General features: G+C 40.7%; 1 protein-coding gene across 2 annotated transcripts in view; it reads right to left on the reverse strand.

The window, feature by feature from the left end:
* Positions 1 to 20,233, reverse strand: part of ARHGEF28 (Rho guanine nucleotide exchange factor 28) — a 134,342-nt gene that overhangs the window by 62,180 nt on the left and 51,929 nt on the right. For both annotated transcript variants that reach the window (XM_068990373.1, XM_068990372.1), the window contains 8 exons: positions 17,939 to 18,083; positions 17,735 to 17,862; positions 16,373 to 16,513; positions 12,592 to 12,839; positions 7,010 to 7,132; positions 5,715 to 5,832; positions 2,376 to 2,630; positions 1,433 to 1,509 (listed from right to left, as the gene is read on the reverse strand). In XM_068990373.1, the coding sequence (XP_068846474.1) occupies positions 1,433 to 1,509; positions 2,376 to 2,630; positions 5,715 to 5,832; positions 7,010 to 7,132; positions 12,592 to 12,839; positions 16,373 to 16,513; positions 17,735 to 17,862; positions 17,939 to 18,083 (1,235 nt within the window). The remainder of the gene's footprint in view (positions 1 to 1,432; positions 1,510 to 2,375; positions 2,631 to 5,714; positions 5,833 to 7,009; positions 7,133 to 12,591; positions 12,840 to 16,372; positions 16,514 to 17,734; positions 17,863 to 17,938; positions 18,084 to 20,233) is intronic.

Raw genomic sequence — 20,233 nt, forward strand, 5'->3', positions numbered from 1 at the left:
CTCTACCACTATCAGCTCCTTGACAACAAGAGTCTGGGCTGGTTTACTCATTTATTAATATATTTCCTGCCCAATCCCTGAAGACACTGGAGTTGACAACCTCTGCCCAAGGAAAAGGAACTTCTACGTTCAGCCTCATCGTTACATCACATCCAATGGTGATTACATCAAGTGGCCGATTCTGTTTAGTAATTCCTTCCATATCAATCAATGGATGACAAATACCAACATTGTAGAGAGCTTCCATTATGCTGCTCACATTGGTACCACATCTTAGATTCTTTCCTATAACAGGGCCTGATGCTCCACAATGTTGACAAGGGGTTAACTGACGGCATCTTCCATCTTTAAGTGAGTCCCTGTGGGCCACAAGATGCTGCATAAGACACGCTATAAAATATTGGGTTCACTGCTATTCTATGCCTCATTCTGTGCTGGCAATGAGATTAAGTAACACAGTGCAAAGATAAGTATTATATGAACAGCCTTATTATCTAATAGCCACTATGCGAGAATGAAGAAAGAAGCCTCTTTACACTTCATAAAACAGGATGGTATTCTCACGTTTGGCAGAAGGGACACCACGAATGGAGTTAGCAACTGGTACAGCAGGCCCTGCCCAACAGGGATAAAGAGAGTGAGGCACCAGAAACAAAGAAAGTGAAGTCACTCAGTTGTGTCTGACCCTTTGCAACCCCGTGGACTGTAGCCTACCAGGCTTCTCTGTCCATGGGATTCTCCAGGCAAGAATACTGGAGTGGGTTACCATTTCTTTCTCCAGGGGATCTTCCTGACCCAGGGATCGAACCCAGGTCTCCTGCACTGGAGGCAGACACTTTAACCTCTGAGCCACCAGGGAAGCAGCATTAATATCTCAGTTGCTGGGAAGTCAGGAATGGGAGGGGAGGGGGTTTCTGAAGGGAAGACCAAGATAGTCAAGCAGCAGAGGGTCCCCTGGTGGCTCAGTCGGTAAAGAATCTGCCTACAATGCGGGAGACCTGGGTTCGATGCCTGGGTTGGGAAGATCCCCTGGAGGAGGGCATGGCAACCCACTCCAGTATTCTTGCCCAGAGAATCCCCATGGACAGAGGAGCCTGGTGGGCTGCAGTCCATGGAGTTGCAAAGAGCTGGAGACGACTGAGCAACTAAGCACACACTCACCAACTAGTATCAAAATACTTCAATATTTTCACAGTTGATCAAATTGCTACATCAACTGACTACCAGCCCTGGTTATGATAAATCAACTCATATCATGCTTGGAAAACCAACTGGATGCTTGTTACTGAACACTGTAATCATTGATAATGGGAATATACCACAGGCATGATCTTGTCAATGACCATTTAATTTCACTAGGCATTTCAGGCATTTTCCAAGAAGATGTGGGATTAAAGTAATTGAAATATTCATCACATGGCTGAATACTTACAACAGCTGCGAAGATGTATTTCTGGTCTTTTTCTTGTAAAAAGAGCAGCACATCAGTCAGAAGTAGAGCTAGGATATCTTCAAAGAAAAAAAATTACTAGTATTAAATGAAGCGAACCACAATTCAACGCCCTTATTAAAATTCTCATTTCCTGTTTAAACAAACTAAACATTAAAAAGCTAAGATTTAGTCTAATTATAAAACGTTTATTAAAATGCCTATATTATGATAGCTAAAGGCTTACTTTAGAGATAACATAGGAAGTGGCATTTAAGTGCATGCTTGTGTGTCACTGTCAGTACAGCTAAATCTCCACAAAATTTAATGTTGTAGTTTTCAAAAATGGAAGAAAAATATTCAGTGAAAACCAAGGTCCTATTAAGTCCAGTGGCCAGTGTTGACACCTCAGGTAAGGTGCTAGCTACAGAATCATTCCTTAAGGATTAGAATAAACTGTCTTAGACTCTGACCAGACCAACAGATGACTGCTCGGTAGCGAACACCCCCAATGTCAACATGTATATTCATGCATTATGTCACTCAGTACCAAAGATGTTTAAAGTTTATTTCTCTCGTCAATGGTCTGAGCCCTGGGCTGGCTTGGCACACAATAGACTCTGGGTGTGTAGGCATATTTTCCAGAACAATATTTCCATGCCACCAATTAGGATTCTCAGTACCTTTGATTCAGACATCACAAACTTGAAAACCCATGCAACACTTAGGAAGCCTTTTGCTTGGGGGCAGCAAACTCTTCCCAAAGGTATGTAGGGTGGGCCACCTCTGTCTGTTGAGGTTTCCAACTCGACCCTACAGATCTTTCCACTGACCCACAGTTTGTGTGTGTGCCTGCATTGCTGAACCATTTTTCTTTGGAAAATCTGTTCGCTATTAAATGAATAATGTGCATTAGAGAAAAACTGGTCTGTTAGAGCCACAATACCTTTGAAACGACCTGTAGCAGTTTTCCAATAGACAAGGCCATCGTATAACAGGGTCCTCTCTTTACTCATCAGTGCCTGTTTCCTAAACACGTGGCCATTTTTGAGCTTGGTGTATGTCTTGTTTTCGATCTTATTTAGGATCTCAAGCCATTTTTGTTTTTTCTCGTATTCACTGACTTTTAAATCCACAGCTGCAATCATGTCTTTAATTAAGCAAAGTGCTTTGCATAAGTCTCTCTGTTCTTCAGTGCTCTCTGCATGGGAAAAAGAAAGAATAGACACCAAGCAATAAGCCAGAGTGCTCTGGGAGACACTTTTTCTTCAATGTTAAAAAAAAAGTTAAATACATCATCTAAAGAGCAGAAATCCCATAGCAAAAATGTTGGACTAACTTCAAATATTAGGGAGTTTGGGACTGATATGTACACAGTGGTACATTTAAAATGGACAACCAACAAGAACCTACTGTATAGTACATGCAACTCTGCTGAATATTATGTAACAATCTAGATAGGAACATGTATAACTGAATCACTTTATTGTACCCCTGAAACTATCACAACATTGTTAATCAACTAAATGCCAATATTTAAAAAAGAGGGGAAAAAATCAAATATTCTATCATCACTCTGCATCCCTCCTGCCTAAAAGGATGGTTAAAATGTGTCCTTAAGAAGATTTACTTATCAGATACTTCAGCAGGAACACTGTGACAACATGATGTCTGAGTTCTAGAGACTGGTCTGACCTTCTTCCCTAAAGCAGTGACTGTCATATCCCAAGTTCAGCCTTCCTTCCACCTGCCCAGACATGAGTAATCAAGCAGTCCCCATACCAAGCTCCTCAGAACTTCTCTGAGCTACAAGCCCAACCTGGAATCCTTTCCCGAAAGGAGGCTGCAGTGTGACTTGAATGGACACCAGCCTCATTTCCCTTCCTGGATCCCTTGCTCCATAAAAAGTAACATTCAAAGTTATAGTTTACAACTGAATTAGCATAAAGATAAATATACTAATAATATGTATCAAAACATCTTTTCAGCCTCAAGAATTGGGACCAAGGCACTGTGCTGAGTGGCTAAGTCAGCTATGCCAACAGAGCAGATAATCACCAGCCCAACTACGATTCTTTGAAATCCAGGCCAAAGCTCTTATCTCCTGACTATCTGAAGAACAACCTCTACAGGAGTTTCTGCAACAGCTTCCTGGAGCTTCTGATGAAGTAAATTTAACTATTTTCTAAATTTGATGTTTAAAAAACGAATTGATGTTTATTGAGGTGAATGGAACTGAAAGGGAAAGTTTCAGCAAGTCAGACACCACTAGAAGGAGAGAAGAAAGAAAGTCAACAGAGAAAATAAAAGATTCTCTAGAGCCTAGAGCACCAGAAGTAAATACGCAGAAAGAGCAGTGAAATGAAATAAGGACTTGTCCTCCAAAGGATCCAAACGTTCCAGGCTCTAAATGCCTTAAACGGGTGCATGAAGTCAACCAAGCAACAGATTGTGACACCGCGGTCAACAAGGGAGATTTTCTCACGATAGAGCCTACTGCCTTTACTTTGCGACCTTACTACCCTGTCACTCACCTAAGCTGCAGTCCCCACCACCAAAAATAAAGATTCTTCTTTATAAAGAGTGTATTTCAAATATAGGAAAGCTGAGTAGAGAAAACCAAAGTTGAATTACAAAGTGACTTAAAATAAGGCAAGAAAAGGCTCCAAGTCTTCTGATCTTCAGGGATAAATCACTGTCTTTTAACAGCCTGCAACTCAAAAGTGCAGGAATATGCGTGCCACCCAGAAGTCTTGTCAGGAATGCTGGCCTTGGGTTCTGCCTCAGTCCTACTGAAGCAGACTCTGCTTGTAAACAAGATCTCCAGGTGAAGGGTATCTAATCAGGTTCCAAAAGCACGGCCCTGGTAGAGTCCCAGGAGCTCGTGCGCCCAGAAGCCAGAGAAAGAACTGGGGGCAAGGTGTGACTTAACTAAGGAGGCAGTGTTCACTCAGTCACTGTGACAGCTATACCTGAGGAGCCGGAATTCACACTTCTCACTTCTGACACACCAAGTCGCAATCACTGTCTCACATGCTACCTGGAATTTGACATGGGACGACTCTTGGAGCAGCAGTAGCTGACCTCACACAACCTGACGGCTCTTAGACGCACATTAAAATTAAGAAAGAAAATATAACCATGATACAAATGGAAAGTCTTAATTTTGTTTCCATTCTTTCACCAAGAACAAAATTATGAAGCAGGTCTCTATATTGTGCTTATATTTTCTTGTATATTAATTATATGAAGCAATAAAAGATGGGACATAAGGAATGGGTGCTACCATTCCTGACTGAACTCACATTCTAATGTAACTAAAAAAATGGAAAGACTGTCATGAGTCTCTACTCACCAAGACCCCTACCAATGAAAGGATGTTAAGAGCTGACTTTTTAGAGTGGGCATTATCATTTTCATGGTCTTCAAGTCAACTGACCATAATAAAGATAATAAAAACAGCTCCCACTCATCAAGCACCTTATTTACATTAGGCTGTATACTGAGCACTTTCTGAGGCCATCTTATTTAACCCTCACACCAATCCCATAAGACAAGGACTAGTATTGTCACTTGGTAGTGGAGAACACTGAGGCTCATTTCATTACCTTGCCCACCTAATGAGTGGCAGAGCCAAGTATCTGTGATGGCCATGCGAATTTACACAGTCACACCAAAGCCCTTGTTGACATAATACACTACCTTCCTAATAACTCACTCATGATCAACAAGCCTGATCCTTGAGGAACAGGCCCTTGTACCTATCCATTCACTGCACTGTTCTATTATTGATAACCTATTTGTACCAGCCACAGGACTACCTATTGAACTAATAACCCCTCAAGGAGCTTACAGAACAGCCATGTGGATTAACAGAGTCTCAGAGGATTCCCGGATATTAGTCTTTGATGAGTTGACAGGGTCAAAAATAGCTCCTTCATAAATCATCCTCAGTCTAACAAATCACTGCTGGGAGGGTAATAGGAAGATGAAGAAGAGGTATTAAGGTTTGGATATGGGGGAAATAAAGACGGGAAAGGCAGGGTCAGAGTATGAGGAAGCCTACTTGCTTTGGGCCGCTTGGAGGCATTCAGACTATTGGCCAAGTCACATTATGAAAGAGAACTTTTCAAAATGGATCCAAATCCTAAGGCTTTACAGTTTTTCTATAACGAACAATCTTTATGAATCAGATGCCACAATCACTGATAGCTGTTTACAACACCTCGGCTACGTCTGAACCTAACGGAAGAGGCAAATGTTGATCCCAGAAGTCATCACTCACCCTTTGTGTACTGCAATATCCTTTCCACCAAGACGGGGTACTTTGTGATGCGCTGAGTGACCAGCAGAATGCATTCTGGAATTCCTCGGCGTCGAGCCAGAAGATTACTATTTCGGAGCTTAAAATATATATGCATATATATTTTAATATACACAAACACCACCTGCATTTTCTTTTGAGGTAGGAATTTAACAATACAAAGAATCTGCAATGGTATCATTCTATTCAGACAAACATGCATGATCATTCATTAAAACAACATTATTTTCATTAAATTGTATACTTTGAAATTAATATCAACAACCCAAATCTCCAAGATTAATACGTTTCAAGTTACTCTGATATAGTTAATTCCAAAATGAGCAAGTTTTAACACATATAAGTACTAAAGATTCATGAATAACAAAAGTTTTGAAAAACAGTCAGAAATCAGTTATATTTTGAACAGGAGTTTGCAATTAACTATTTGTTTTCCCAACAGGTTTTCCTCTATATTTGTCGTTCTTTATTTTAGTACTTAAAGTTTCCTCCAATCAGGGCAACTTTTTTCTAAAAACCTCAGTCTTCCTTTCAAGTTCTTAATACACATGTATTTTTTTTAAAAAAGGAGAATCTGGTAGCATTCCTAGAACGGTAGATACAAAAATTAGGGTCTGTGAAACTCTAAGGGACAAATTCCTTCAATAAGTTGGACACCAAAAAAATGGGATGGGGCACATTCAATTTAAAGGTGATTTAAAAACATAAGCCCTGCATACAATATCTAAACCTTGGTCAGATCCTAATTTAAGCAATCCAATTTTATGAGATAATCAGGGAATTTTGAATACTGGACAACTCTTTGAAGATATTAAAGAATTATTGTTTATTTAAGTGTAATAACGCCACTATAATTTTTAAAAATATATATTGTTCAGAGATACAAGTTATATATGAAATGAGGTGCATTACAGATTTGCTTGCAATTAATCCAGTGGGGCTGAAGTAGATCCTTTATTTTTACTGTGACTCTTCTGACTTATTACTTGTCACAGCATGAAATAGCTTCATAAGCTACTACAAAGGTGCTCAGAAGTATGGACAACATGTCTTCACAAATATAAATACAAAAGCAAATGATTTGGGAGAATATTTTACTAACACAGAAAAAGCAGTCTTCTATCTTTGCCAGAAACATATTACTTCCTTCTTCCCTGAAAAACAGTACCTAGAAGCGAAACTTGCTTAGATCATGTAAAAAACAAGCATGAACTTTACATTGGCTTACCATTTTGTAAGAGTTTTAAAATACTTGCCTTAATAAAATTCTGAAACTTTTTATTCTGCTGGAGTTCTTTAAAGAGGCTAACAGCCTCTTTGTGATGGCTACAGAATTCCCCATATATTTTCTTCATTTTATTTGCATTTTCTTCTGAAAACTGAGAAGAATAACATTTCAATGATGGTTTGAAAATTTAGTCAGTTCTAAGTGGCTCAGAGGGTAAAGCGTATGCCTGCAATGCAGGAGACCCAGGTTCAATCCTTGGGTTGGGAAGATCCTCTGGAGAAGGAAGTGGCAACCCACTCCAGTACTCTTGCCTGGAAAATTCCATGGACGGAGGAGCCTGGTAGGCTACAATCCATGGGGAGTCGGACATGACTGAACAACTTCACTTTCACCTTTTGAACACTAAAAAGAACATGCAATTTTCATATAGTTCAATGCAGTCTTTGCAAATAAAGAATAAATTCCTGGGATTTCTGACCACAATCAGTTCTCTTCCATAGATACCTTTTAAAGAAAGAGGAAGTAATCAATAGGTAAGAGGAAGACATCAACATAATGTGATTATATGATATTGAACTAACTCAATTATCAATAGCCAAATGAAAAACATTTGCTATCTTCTATGTTCTGTGTGTTTACACAACTTTATAATTTCGATCTGCAGTTTTAAGGAAGGGTATGGGGCATATTCAGGGATCCTCAGGAAAACTGACGTTTACATTGGCTAACTGATCATGTCCACGAACTCAGTGCTCAGTTAGGAACTTGATTTTTGTCATCACAAATGGATCAAGAGGCAGGTTATTATTAACCAAGATGACAGAAAAAGATGAGTAACCAGAAGGCCAGTTTATTAACTGATGGTCATAAGTAGAAATAAGGACTGGGTATTTAAAAAACCTTAACCTATAGAAAAATCTCTGTTGAAAAATCTACAAAGAAACCCACTTAGAATCATAAGATGGTAAGGAGAGAATCTGCCGAATAATGTGAATGCCAGTCTTTCAGACTCTGATGACCCCACACATACACATCCATGTTGAAGATCACTGCACCAGAAACCCAAATACACCTACACCCCCTTAGAAAGTTCATCACTATTTCTGGACTTTTCAGCTTTGCTCACAGTTTTATCCGTTTGAGGCAAATACATCTCAGGAAATGATTCTTAAACCACCAACAAGAATACACAGGTACAAATCTAATAAAACATACAGAGAGTTTGTGTGCTAAAAACCACACAATGCTGATGAAAAAAACCAAAGAAGATTTAAATAAATACACCACATTCAGAGATTGGAAGATTCAACACACTTAAAATGTCACTTCTCCTCAAAAGGTTTAATGCAATTCTTAATAAACCTAGTAAGTTTTTAGAGATCTAGACAAGATTATTCTAGAATTTATACCAAAGATAAAGGAACCAAAATAGCTAAAAATAATCTTGAAAAGTAATAAAGTGAAAGAACTGTCTACTCAATATCAAGATTTATTATATAACTTATTATTAGATATATTATTACATAACAAGATTTATTATATATGGACATAACTATCACTATGTAATGATACACATACATCAACAGAACAAAATAGGAACCCAAAATGCCCAGCAGATTTTGACAGAGCAAAGCAATTTATTGGAAGATGGCCAGCCCCTTCAACAGACAATATGAGAGCAGCTGAACACCAACAGATGAAAATAAAAAAGAATCTTCACCAAAGTCTCGTATTTTATACAAAAATTAACTCCAAATGAATCACAGACTTAAATGTAAAACATAAACCTATAAAACTTAAAAATGTAAAACTAGGAAAAGAAACATAGGAGAAAATCTTTGGAATCTCATGCTAGATAAAGAGTTCTTAGACTTGAAACTAAGAGCCTGAACCTTAAAGCGAAAACCTTATGAACTTTACCAAAATTACAGAACTTACAGATTTAGAGAAAATATTCACAAACTACCTATCTGCCTGAAGGTTAGTCTCTGGAATAGATAAAGAAATAACAATATTCAACAGTAAGAAAACAATCCAAGTAGAAAATGGGCAAAAGATAAGGACAGACATTTCACCAGACAGGACATGCACATACATGCAAGTAAGCACAAGAAAGACGTCCAACATCATAAGCCACTGGGGAAATGCAATTTAAACCACAACGAGACACTACTACACACCGCTCAGAATAGCTAAATAAAAAATAGTGACAATTCCAAACGCTGGTGAGGGTGTGGAGAAACTGGTTTACCAGTACATTGTTGATAGGAATGTAAAATGTTACATCCACTCTGGAAAACGGTTGTCAGTTTCTTATAAAATTAAACATGCAACTACCAACCATACAACCCAGAAACTGTACTCCCAGGCACTGATCCCAGAGAAATGATAACTTAAACACACATACAAATCTGCATGTGACGGCTCATGTGCTCACACGTGCATGGATCCCCCGAAGGTTCAGCGGTAAAGAATCCACTTGCCAATGCAGGAGACATGGCTTCAATCCCTGGATCAAGAAGATCCTCTGGAGAAGGAAATGGCAAGCCACTCTAGTATTCTTGCCTGGGAAATCCCAGGGACAGAGGAGCCTGGTGGGCTACAGCCTCCGGGGTCACAAAGAGTTGGACCCGACTGAGCAACTGAGCACACCAGCAATAATCAGGTGCTCTTGAATAAGTGAATGATTAACAAACGGTGGCATATCCACACCACAGCATACAACCGACACACACAGCCATCCGGATGATGGAGAGAACTGTGCTGAGTGAAAAGAAGTCACTCCAAAAGGGACATACTGTGTATATAATCTGTGTAACATGTATATAATTTATACGTCATGATTGAAACGACCGAGAACAGATCAGTGATGGCCAGCAGTTGGAGACAAGAGAGAAGTAGGTGTGGCTATAAAATGGCCAGATGAGGAATCTTCATGATGACACCAACGTTCTGTAATTTTGTTGTATCTCTATCAGCACCTCGGCCGATACATAATGAGATTATTACCGGCGGAAAATAATTTTAAAATGCCAAACCCCAGACCCAGTGCTATCAAACAACACACTAGGTAGGGGGTGGGTACACAGGATATCTCATTCTTAAGCTTTAAGAGACATCTATGTACCTGAAATTGGAAAACCATTGCTATATACCCACTATGCTCCACATGTTCAGAATTCCTCACCAACACAAGTTCCCACTGACTCAATTACCGTCACATTCCAGTCAGCCTCCTGAGGTCTGGAGTCTAAGACTGGAATGTGGGATTTCCCCGGACCCGCTCACACGCCCTTCAGCAGCTTGCGCGCCCTCTGTTCCCACAGAGCCACTCCCACAGCCGCTGGCTGAGGACTTTGCTACTATATTGTTCAGGAGACAATTTTATTTACACAGTATTGGAAGGAAGCCCGCCACACCAACTAAGCATGTCCACGAACAGGAACACAAAAGCAGACTTAATCCTTTCTCTGAATACCAAGGATTTCCCCCCAGTTGGAGAAGTGTGTGCTTTATCCAAAAGATTGCCAGGCTTTACCCTGTGCTAACAGCCAGCTTCCCAAACCTTGTCCTCAATTTCACACAAATTAAAAAACTGGTAGAAATGTGAAACTTTTGTCAACTATGAAAGCAATGAAAGAACAAAAAAATATTTTAAATGATTAGAATTAAAAGTCATGATTGTATCAAGGGAAGACAGATAGATGGAAATACTTTCAAATGATAAAATAATCTTGCACTTCATTTTTGAAAGCACTCAGATTCAAGTTCACAAAGACACAATTAGACATTTTAATTCAAACTGTCTTGCAAAGTACTTTACTGTCTCTTAACCTGACACTGTATATGTTTGGGGTAAATTATGAAGATACAACAGGTCAAGGACGTTAAAGATAAGATGCAAAACATTCAGCACTTTGATTAGAAACTTAACACTAGTGTGGATTTTTATACAGTGAGACATGAGGGAAAAGATCTGGGGCAATTGTCAGGATTTTTTTTTCTTTTTGTGTATTACAAATATTTGTATTTAAGTATATTTAAATGTTTAGTCCATAGACCAACAACTAAACTCCTTTAGTGTCTGTGACAGGATGAAACTGATATAAAATTAATATTCTGAACGTGACATTTTGGCATCTACTTAGAGAAAGCCAAACTAAAGTAACTAGTGAGAGATCTCCAAGCCTTTCCTCAAAAAGCTTTAAGTGACCACAAAATATAGCCCTGGAGTGAATACCTGGTGTGTTTTTCCTAAGCGATCCATGGTGGTGGTTTAGTTGCTAAATTGTATCTGACTCTTGCAACTCCATGGGCCAGTAGCCTGCCAGGCTCCTCTGTCCATGAGATTGTCCAGGCAAGAATACTGGAGTGGTCTGCCATTTCCTTCTCCAGGGGATCTTCCCGACCCAGGAATCGAACCTGAGTCTCCTGCATTGCAGGCCCATTATTTCAATAAATATTTATAGTACCCAGCACTATTCTAGGTATTGAAATAGAGTAGTAACCAAACAGATGAGACTCCCTACCTTACTGGGACTTAAAGACTAGTGATGGTAGCAAGCTTCCCCAGCATGTTCCCATGGTATCTCAAAATAACATATTCTTAACTTAAATCCTAGCTATGCCATTTAACAAGTTGTGTGAACTTGGGAAAGTCATTACTTCTCCATACTTGAGTTTTAGGGAAAATAATATTTACCTCACTGTGTAGTGAAGACTAGGTGAGGTAATATAATGGAAGAACCATAAAAGTCCCTGCCATTTTAAGGCTGCTGGATGCATGTTATTTAACTTCTGCATTAGCATGTTCTGGGGCTTCCCCAGTGGCTCAGCGGTAAAGAATCTACCTGCAGTGCAGGAGGCAGAGGAGATGCGGGTTTGATCCCTGGGTGGAAAAGGTTCCCTGGAGGAGGAAATGGCAACCCACTCCAGTATTCTTGCCCGGAAAATTCCACGGACAGAGGAGCCTGGCGGGCTACAGTCCATAGGGTCACAAAGAGTTAGATATGACTGAGAATGCATGCACATATTAGCATGTTTTAATGGAGAGCTTCTTTCAGAGAGATTGAGGGCCAATACAAATTGCCAACAATACATTGTTTTTTTTACAGATGAGTGACACAGCCTATTCTCATTGATGCCTCAAACATCCCAAGCACCTAAAAAGTGCCTCCTTCTAGTGAAACTTGCTTATCTCTCAGGCATGAACTCCAGGGCTCTCATGATAAGATCTGCCTCACTCCTAAAATTAGGCAGTGCTTAGTTTGCAAATACTGATGAGACCATCAAGAGCCAATGGGAAAGGCATGTTATTAGACAGCCCATCACATGGAGAAGAGAATTTTCATAAGGAATTCATTTGTGGCTGTGCCTCCTGCTGGAGACAGTGATAGACAGATGGATGAGCCAGGCATTCTGCAACACAGAAGAGCCATCCACCGGCTGTTAAAAGGTCTCAGATATCGGTCTCACACACCAGCATCAAATAAAAGAAAACCAACTGTCAATAATCGTAATGAAATCAATTGCAGCTCCCTGCAGGCTTTGAACACTAGAGAGCCTGTACCTTTAGGCTTTGAGATCTTAAGACTTTCAAACCTTTCTCACCTGTTGTACTAGAATATCTCCAATTCGGTTGATGATGAAATTCCTGTCATTGCCCACACAGGATTCCTGCCTTCGCTCCTTCATACTATAGAAGAAATGCTTGTGGATTTCAAGTAACTCGTCTAAACAGGGGAAGATTTTGTCCACAGTGCTGTGGTCCAGCTGCAGCTCCTCTTTCATCCCTTTCCTGAAGATCTCAGACATGATGAACAGGGTCTGGATGTGATGCATTTCTGTCTGCATTAGCTCTGGAACAGGTGAGCAGAAACAAGCTTTAAAACAAGTATCCCTGGAGGTTAACTAGATTTACTGTGCTGATCATTTTGCAATATATATACAAATACCATTAAGTTGTCATGAAACTAACATAATGTCATATGTCAGTCAGACCTCAATTTTTTTCAAAAGTATCCCTATTGACCTAAATTTATAGCTAAACACTGTATGTTACGCAAATAAAAGAGGGAAGGTTCAAGAATAACAATACTCTTCTACTATTAAATCAGCATTGACTAAATCTTTAATGTAAGCGCAAAATTATTCTCTTCTTCCCAGATATTACAAGAGGATATGTAAAAGTTAAGTCCAATACATACAGAATCCAATGTATCAAACTTTCATAATATAACCAGCTAACATCTTTAGGTACCTTCAGTTGGGAACCAGTTTTTATTTTGTCCTGAATACTCCATAAAATATAACTTAGTTTGCCTCTTTTTTTTTTTTTTTTTGCATTGAGTAGGAGCAAAATTTGAAAAGACCCTGATGCTGGGAAAGATTGAAGGCGGGAGAAGGGGACGACAGAGGATGAGATGGTTGGATAGCATCACTGACTCAATGGACACGAGTTTGAGTAAACTCCAGGAGCTGGTGATAGACAGGGAGACCTGGCGTGCTGCAGTCCATGGGGTTGCAAAGAGTTGGACACGACTGAGTAACTGAACTGAACTGAACTGAGGGGCACAATTAGCTTGGTGAATTACACTGCATTAAATACAATAAAGACTATGGTTTTTCCAGTGGTCATGTATGAATGTGAGAGTTGGACTATGAAGAAGGTTGAGTGCTGAAGAATTGATGCTTTTGAACTGTGGTGTTGGAGAAGACTCTTGAGAGTCCCTTGGACTGCAAGGAGATCCAACCAGTCCATTCTGAAGGAGATCAGCCCTGGGATTTCTGTGGAAGGAATGATGCTAAAGCTGAAACTCTAGTACTTTGGCCACCTCATGCAAAGAGTTGACTCATTGGAAAAGACTCTGATGCTGGGAGGGATTAGGGGCAGGAGGAAAAGGGGATGACAGAGGATGAGATGGCTGGATGGCATCACTGACTCAATGGACGCGAGTCTGAGTGAACTCCAGGAGTTGGTGATGGACAGGGAGGCCTGGCGTGCTGCGATTCATGGGGTCGCAAAGAGTTGGACACAACTGAGCGACTGAACTGAACTGAAATACAGTAAAGTTCCTCAATGCATACAACAGTAGGTCCTTTCCATTACTGGATCTGTCTCCAAAGTTCTACTTTCTCTAAGAGAAACCAATGTGTTATGATCAAGGGACATCATCAAGAAAGTGAAAACAACAATCCATGTAACAGGAGAAAATATTTTATAAGGGACCCGAGTCTAGAATATATAAAGAACTCTTATAACTCAACAATAAAAAAACACAACAGTTCAAAATAGGCAAAAGATTTGAATAGATATTTCTCTAAAGAGATATACTAATAGCCAATGAGCAAATGAAAAGCTGAGCAACATCATTAGCCATCAAGGAAAGATATATCAAAACTACCATGAGACACCACATTACATATACTACCATAATTGTGATTTAAAGGATGAACAATAAAGAAGCCTTGGTAAGGATATGGAGAAATCAAAACCCTCATACATCACTGCTGTGAATGTCAAGTGTTATCGCTGCTTTGGAAAACAGTTCTTCAAAAGGCTCAACATAAAGTTACCATGTGACCCCCAAACTGGAATCAATCCAAAACGACCATCAAGTCACGATCAGAAGAACAAAGTGTGGTATATCTGTACAATGAACTACCACTCAACCACAAAAAGGAGCAGAGTGCTGAATTATATTATAGCACGGATGAACCTTGCAAACAGTATGCTAAGTGAAAGCAGCCAGGCCCCAGGCCTAAATATTGTACGATTTATACCATATGTCCAGAATAGACAAACTCATAGGGACAGAAAATAGATGAGTGGCTTCCAGGTGCTGGTGGGAGGGGAGCCAAGGGGAACGGCTGCTGCTGGGCACAGGGTTTCTTTCTGGAGTATGGACCTGCTCTGGAATCAGACAGTGGTGGATGGTTGCACAACTTTATAAATGTACTAAAACATTACAAATATACTATAACATAGATTTGTACACTGTAAAGGGGTGAACTTTAGATCTCAATTTTTGTGATATATCCATTTTAAAAATACACCATGAGAGAAAACAAAAATTCACCATTACTAAGAGCATCAGAAGTGTCGGTTCTAGACTAATGAGTACTTCCAAACCCACATACAGGTTTTACAAAAGAATACAAAATATCAGACATGGAGGGAAAACAAATCAAAATGTGGCTTTGTTTATTATTTTACCATAAACAAAACTCTCTACCCACTAATTTATTATCATTATTATTGTATCCTACCACATTTTTAACACCTACTCTGTACTAAGTATCTACCATGTCACTTCATTTAATCCATTAATCCATCATGACCCCAAATATAAGAATGATTTTTTTATCTTTAAAAGCCAATGAAGAAAAGAGGGTAAATGGTTTTCCCTGGAACATAAGAGTTTCTGGCCCAAAGGCCCATGCGCTGAACCACACTACATGACAATTGAACCCAAACGGGTTAGACTGTTTTTAATAATATATGAAATCAAGAAATAAAAGAATAAAATTACAATATAACAAATTGCATGGGAAGTACTAAAGGGGCAGCACCACCCTTTCCAAGGAAATTCCCTCCCACACAGCTCTAGGCTGATTTCACAGCATGCACGCACATCGGCTCATCTGACCTGCATAACCGCCTCACACAGGGGAGAAGGGGCCCTAGTCACCACCAGACTTTGTAGTGCTTTGCACACACAGGATCAGTGAAAACTAAGGGCTACGCTCATATTTAAACTTAAGGTGCCTTCTTGGAACCACTTTTCAGCATCTACTTTATACTTGAAAATTTTTAAACCTTCATTTTTTTCCTAACTACTCTATCATCTAACCTTCCCTAATTTAGACTGCCTTCACCCCAAATAGCACGAAATCATAAAAGCTCCCACAGTTGAACCCCACACTCAGCACTGCCACTCTCGGTCACACGGGATACTAGTCCCAGGGCCGTCAGCCCCACCGCATCTCTGTGAGTGACCGTCCCTGGCGTGTGCAGGCAAACTACGAGGCCGTAAATGCAGCGGCCTTGACTACCCACCTTAAAAACGTGAACATTCTCTGTGATTCTTACAACAGAAGAGGCAAACAAGTAGAGACCAGGCCTAACTCAACTTGAAAAGGGTAGAAGAAATCAAACCTGCTTTGTACCAAGCACGTACAATGCCTCCGTTAAGCCTCACAACATTTTGATCCTGAGCCTCATTATCCCCATTTTACAAAAGGAAAAACTGAATTTCAGGTGAGTTAATATTATACCTGAGACTAAGTGACTAGGAAATGGTAGAACCAGAATTTGAACTCCGGCTTGAATCCATGCTCTTTCCTCGGCACCACACTGCTGCAGCCCAGAAAGCATGTTTGCAATGCTTACCAAAAATGACATCCTGTCTTTGGATGACATCCTTCTCCTGCTGACTACAAAATGAAGGGTCCACCACCAGACTCCAAGATTCCGCTTCAAACTCCTGGGCATCACCGCTGAGGTCACTCCACAGAGATGAATCCACGACATCTAACATCCGTTAAGAAAAGAAAAACGAAAGTGGGTGAACACGTGTAACACAAACAGACCTTCACAGTGCCTATGTTTATGGATTCATCGCCCTAAAGAAACTCGCTATGAACATAGAAATACTGTGATACAGAATTGAAACAACTGAAACCGAACCAGTGCAATTGTTCAGATTATTCATGAAAAGCAAAGCAGAATCAGGTATTAACAGTTGCTGTGTGTATATGCAAAAAAAAAAAGAGAAAAAGAAGATTCTTTCATCTGTTTGGCTTGTTCTATTTTAGTTTTATTTTTGATAACCTGCAGAGTCCACACGTGCTCACACAGTCTTGAACCCACTGATTTCTTCACCCCACGTTACTCTGCACTGTTCGCTCAACACTGAATCTTGTACATGTCCACTTGGTTTGCTCTTTACTTGCCGTGCTATCCTCAATATAAACACGAAGCACAGTACGAGGCCTTGAGTCACATGTGAGTACAGATTTTTCTGAGAGAATCTGACAACACACACATAGTTTTCCCTTCAGGAAAACTAGATTCTATTTGCCCGAAAGCACCCCTCAGAGAGAATCCAGCTCAGAGAAGGACAGATGTGAGGACAATGGATTTAAAATAAGCAGATACATGCGGAAGAGTCTACCCCTTTCTCTCATCACTCCTCTCCCTTCATTTGGTTTTCCTCTGCCCATTAATACAGCTTGGATACAGCAAGCAATTCCCCAGAGTGTCCTCTCTACAAACATGCTTTTTAAAAATGCTTTTATTCCCCCAGAAGTAGGAGGCAACACAAGGGGATAAATATCTTTGAAATCCAGACAAGTCCAGTCTTAAGTAACTGAAATATATATATGTACATATATATATATATTAAAGTATGATCCTATTCCAACTCATCAACAGCTGTAAAAAAAAATATTTTAAAGGACAGCAAGCACACAACACATTTCTTTCTCTTCATGATGTTTATGACACATTCTTTGGGGAGTATGTCCCTTTAAAAAATACACCATGTTCCCTTGACCACTATCTGGGAGTCTCCTCTGGGGCTCACTGTTCATTGTTTTTATCAGAAGAACCTGCACCAAAGAGACACCATGAAACAGAATTCTCTTAAACAGAATAAAAGAAAAATGCTTCCATCTTATATCCTTCGGAAAACATCCCTTTCAGCAAATGCTCACAGAAACCCATGTCAGTGCAAGGGCGTCTTCTCCTCACCTTCCGTTAAGAAGGAGTCCGTGGAGGGGGACGAGCCCATGGGCTGTAACATCTCGTCAGAGTGAGACCTGCTTCTCCAGGTGCTGCCGTCATTCTCGGACTCCAAGGATGCCCCCGGCCGCCTGGAGCTGGAGGGGCAAGGAGGACAGTCAGCCCAGGCTGCCACACTGAGACCACACGGCATCACACCACAGCGAGCCTTACCTTTCCACAGTGGTGCCTGGGACGCTTCTGGACAAGGGATGCACTTGCCCTGCCATCTCCTTCCTCCCGGTTGGCAGCCCGATGGGCATGGAGGAGGAAGGGTGCAAGGAGAGCCCAGGTGGTGGGACGTCTCGAAACGAAGAACCTGGAAATCAGAATGGACGCTTCATGATGTTTCCAAAGAGGGCAACGAATAAAGGTCGTCACTTAAAAGCCAGAAAGCTGTAAACTCCAATGGCGGCTTCTAACACGTTACAAGCCCAGCCTTGAAACCAGGTTGCTGGCCACATCCCAACACCTGCTTCAAATGTCCCTTCCAGCTCACACCCTCCTGGAACCAGGCTGGAGGCCTGCTTCAGCATATCCACGTGGAGAAACTGGGGCCGGCTGGGATTATACAAACAAACAGAAGATGGAATGGGGAAACACTGGGACAGCTTGCCCGTAAAATCCTGCTGTACTCCTCAGAGCCAGCTGTAAATAGATACAAGGTGCTATTAGCACTGTTAGGAGAACGCACACCGTGTATATAAACAAGCAGACATACACACACACAGAGCATCTCAATGGCTTGGAATGACGCTGGGGAGTCTGTTCTTTACCCTGTAAGAATGCCAGGCAGATGAAACCTGCAAGCCAAGCGGGGCCCTTCTCTCTCACATACAAAAAAATGAAATGATGCTTCAGTACCTTTCTGGTCAGTTTAAAATGTTATGGGCATCTACACATTTGCATTTGATGTGTATTAAAAGTGACTCTCCGAAAATATTTCAATCCTGTATGATCGCTTAGCACACACCTTTCTCAAGGAAAGGGGGAGAAAGACTTATATGGAAACCTAAGACATTACAAAGGATTCCACACATGTATGATTTAATTTTATTCTCATGACTCCTAAGTCAAGAGAAGGAACAGATGGTTATTCTATCAAGTCTAAAATGCTTTTTAATTATTTTGATGCTTCACCTTATGAATTTGAGGAGTGTCTTCCAGCTGAGGTCAAAGGGGCTTCTGGTGAAGAAGCAGGGGTGTGACCAATGTCACACCTGCCTGCACTAGCTTTCCCGTGTGTAACATCACATGCAGTCACACGTTGCCATCAATTTGCATACTTCCCTAACACCCCTGATTCAAACGGCTTTTAAAACACCGATCACGCTGTTGCAGCACTGAAGTGAAAAGTGACCACAATCGGAAAGTGCCTGCCACAGGGCGAGCTCTGTAATATGTGAAGCAGAAGAAACTGGGAGATCTCTCACGTCAAATCAAAGGATTTTCAAACTCAGGACGATGGTCTGTCTGGTTCTTGCATGCAATGTAAAGACTGTCAAAGGCTGACAATTACTTCAATCTCAACCATGGATAAGTCAAGAAAAAACAGAATCACTGAGTTTAACCACTGTAAACAAAACACAGGTATACCCCGAAATTTCAACGGTCATTCTAATGGAGCTGATGCAATCACAGCCTCAGGCTGGCTGCGGAAAAGTACCAGGTTGCTCGGATAATGAGTAACAGAGACTGATAAGAATCTATAGAATCTTGAGGACTTTATCCTAATCTTTTGATTCTTAAGACGCATGTATTATGTACTGGTCAAGATAAATACGTGCCACTACTAGGAAAACATAAAATTATGTACATTTAATGTAGTGTTCAGGCTTCCCTGGTAGCTCAGCTGGTAAAGAATCCACCTGCAAGGCAGAAGACCCTGGTTCAATTTCTGGGTCGGGAAGATCCACTGGAAAAGGGATAAGCTACCTAGTCGAGTGTTCTTGGGGTTCCCTGGTGGCTCAGCTGATAGAGAATCTGTCTGCATTGTGGGAGGCCTGGGTTCGATCCCTGGGTTGGGAATATCCCCTGGAGAAGGGAATGGGTATCCACTGCAATATTCTGGCTTAGAGAATTCCACGGACATGGGGTTGCAAAGAATCAGATGCAAATGAGCAACCTCCACTCCACTTCACTTCAATATAGTGTTTATCTTTCCCCCCAAGAGGCTGTTATCAATAGTGCCTATTACACTAATTTGCATCTTAAAATTGAGGCAACATCATACCACCTCCATTCAGCCTTCCCTAATATAAAAGATCACATAGTACATGCAGCACAAAGGCTACTAAGTTGCCAGAGCTTCTGCCATTCTTGCCTTCTTTGCCAAGAAAAATTATGCCAATTATGCCCAGCATGAGGCTTCCCTGGTGGCTCAGAATAAAGAGCCAGTGCAGGAGACTGCCCATGCAAGAGACTCAAGTTCAACCCCTGGGTTGTTAAGATCCCCTGCAGAAGGAAATG

The sequence above is a fragment of the Capricornis sumatraensis genome, chromosome 18, assembly GCF_032405125.1.
Source record: "Capricornis sumatraensis isolate serow.1 chromosome 18, serow.2, whole genome shotgun sequence".
NCBI classification, from domain to species: domain Eukaryota; kingdom Metazoa; phylum Chordata; class Mammalia; order Artiodactyla; family Bovidae; genus Capricornis; species Capricornis sumatraensis.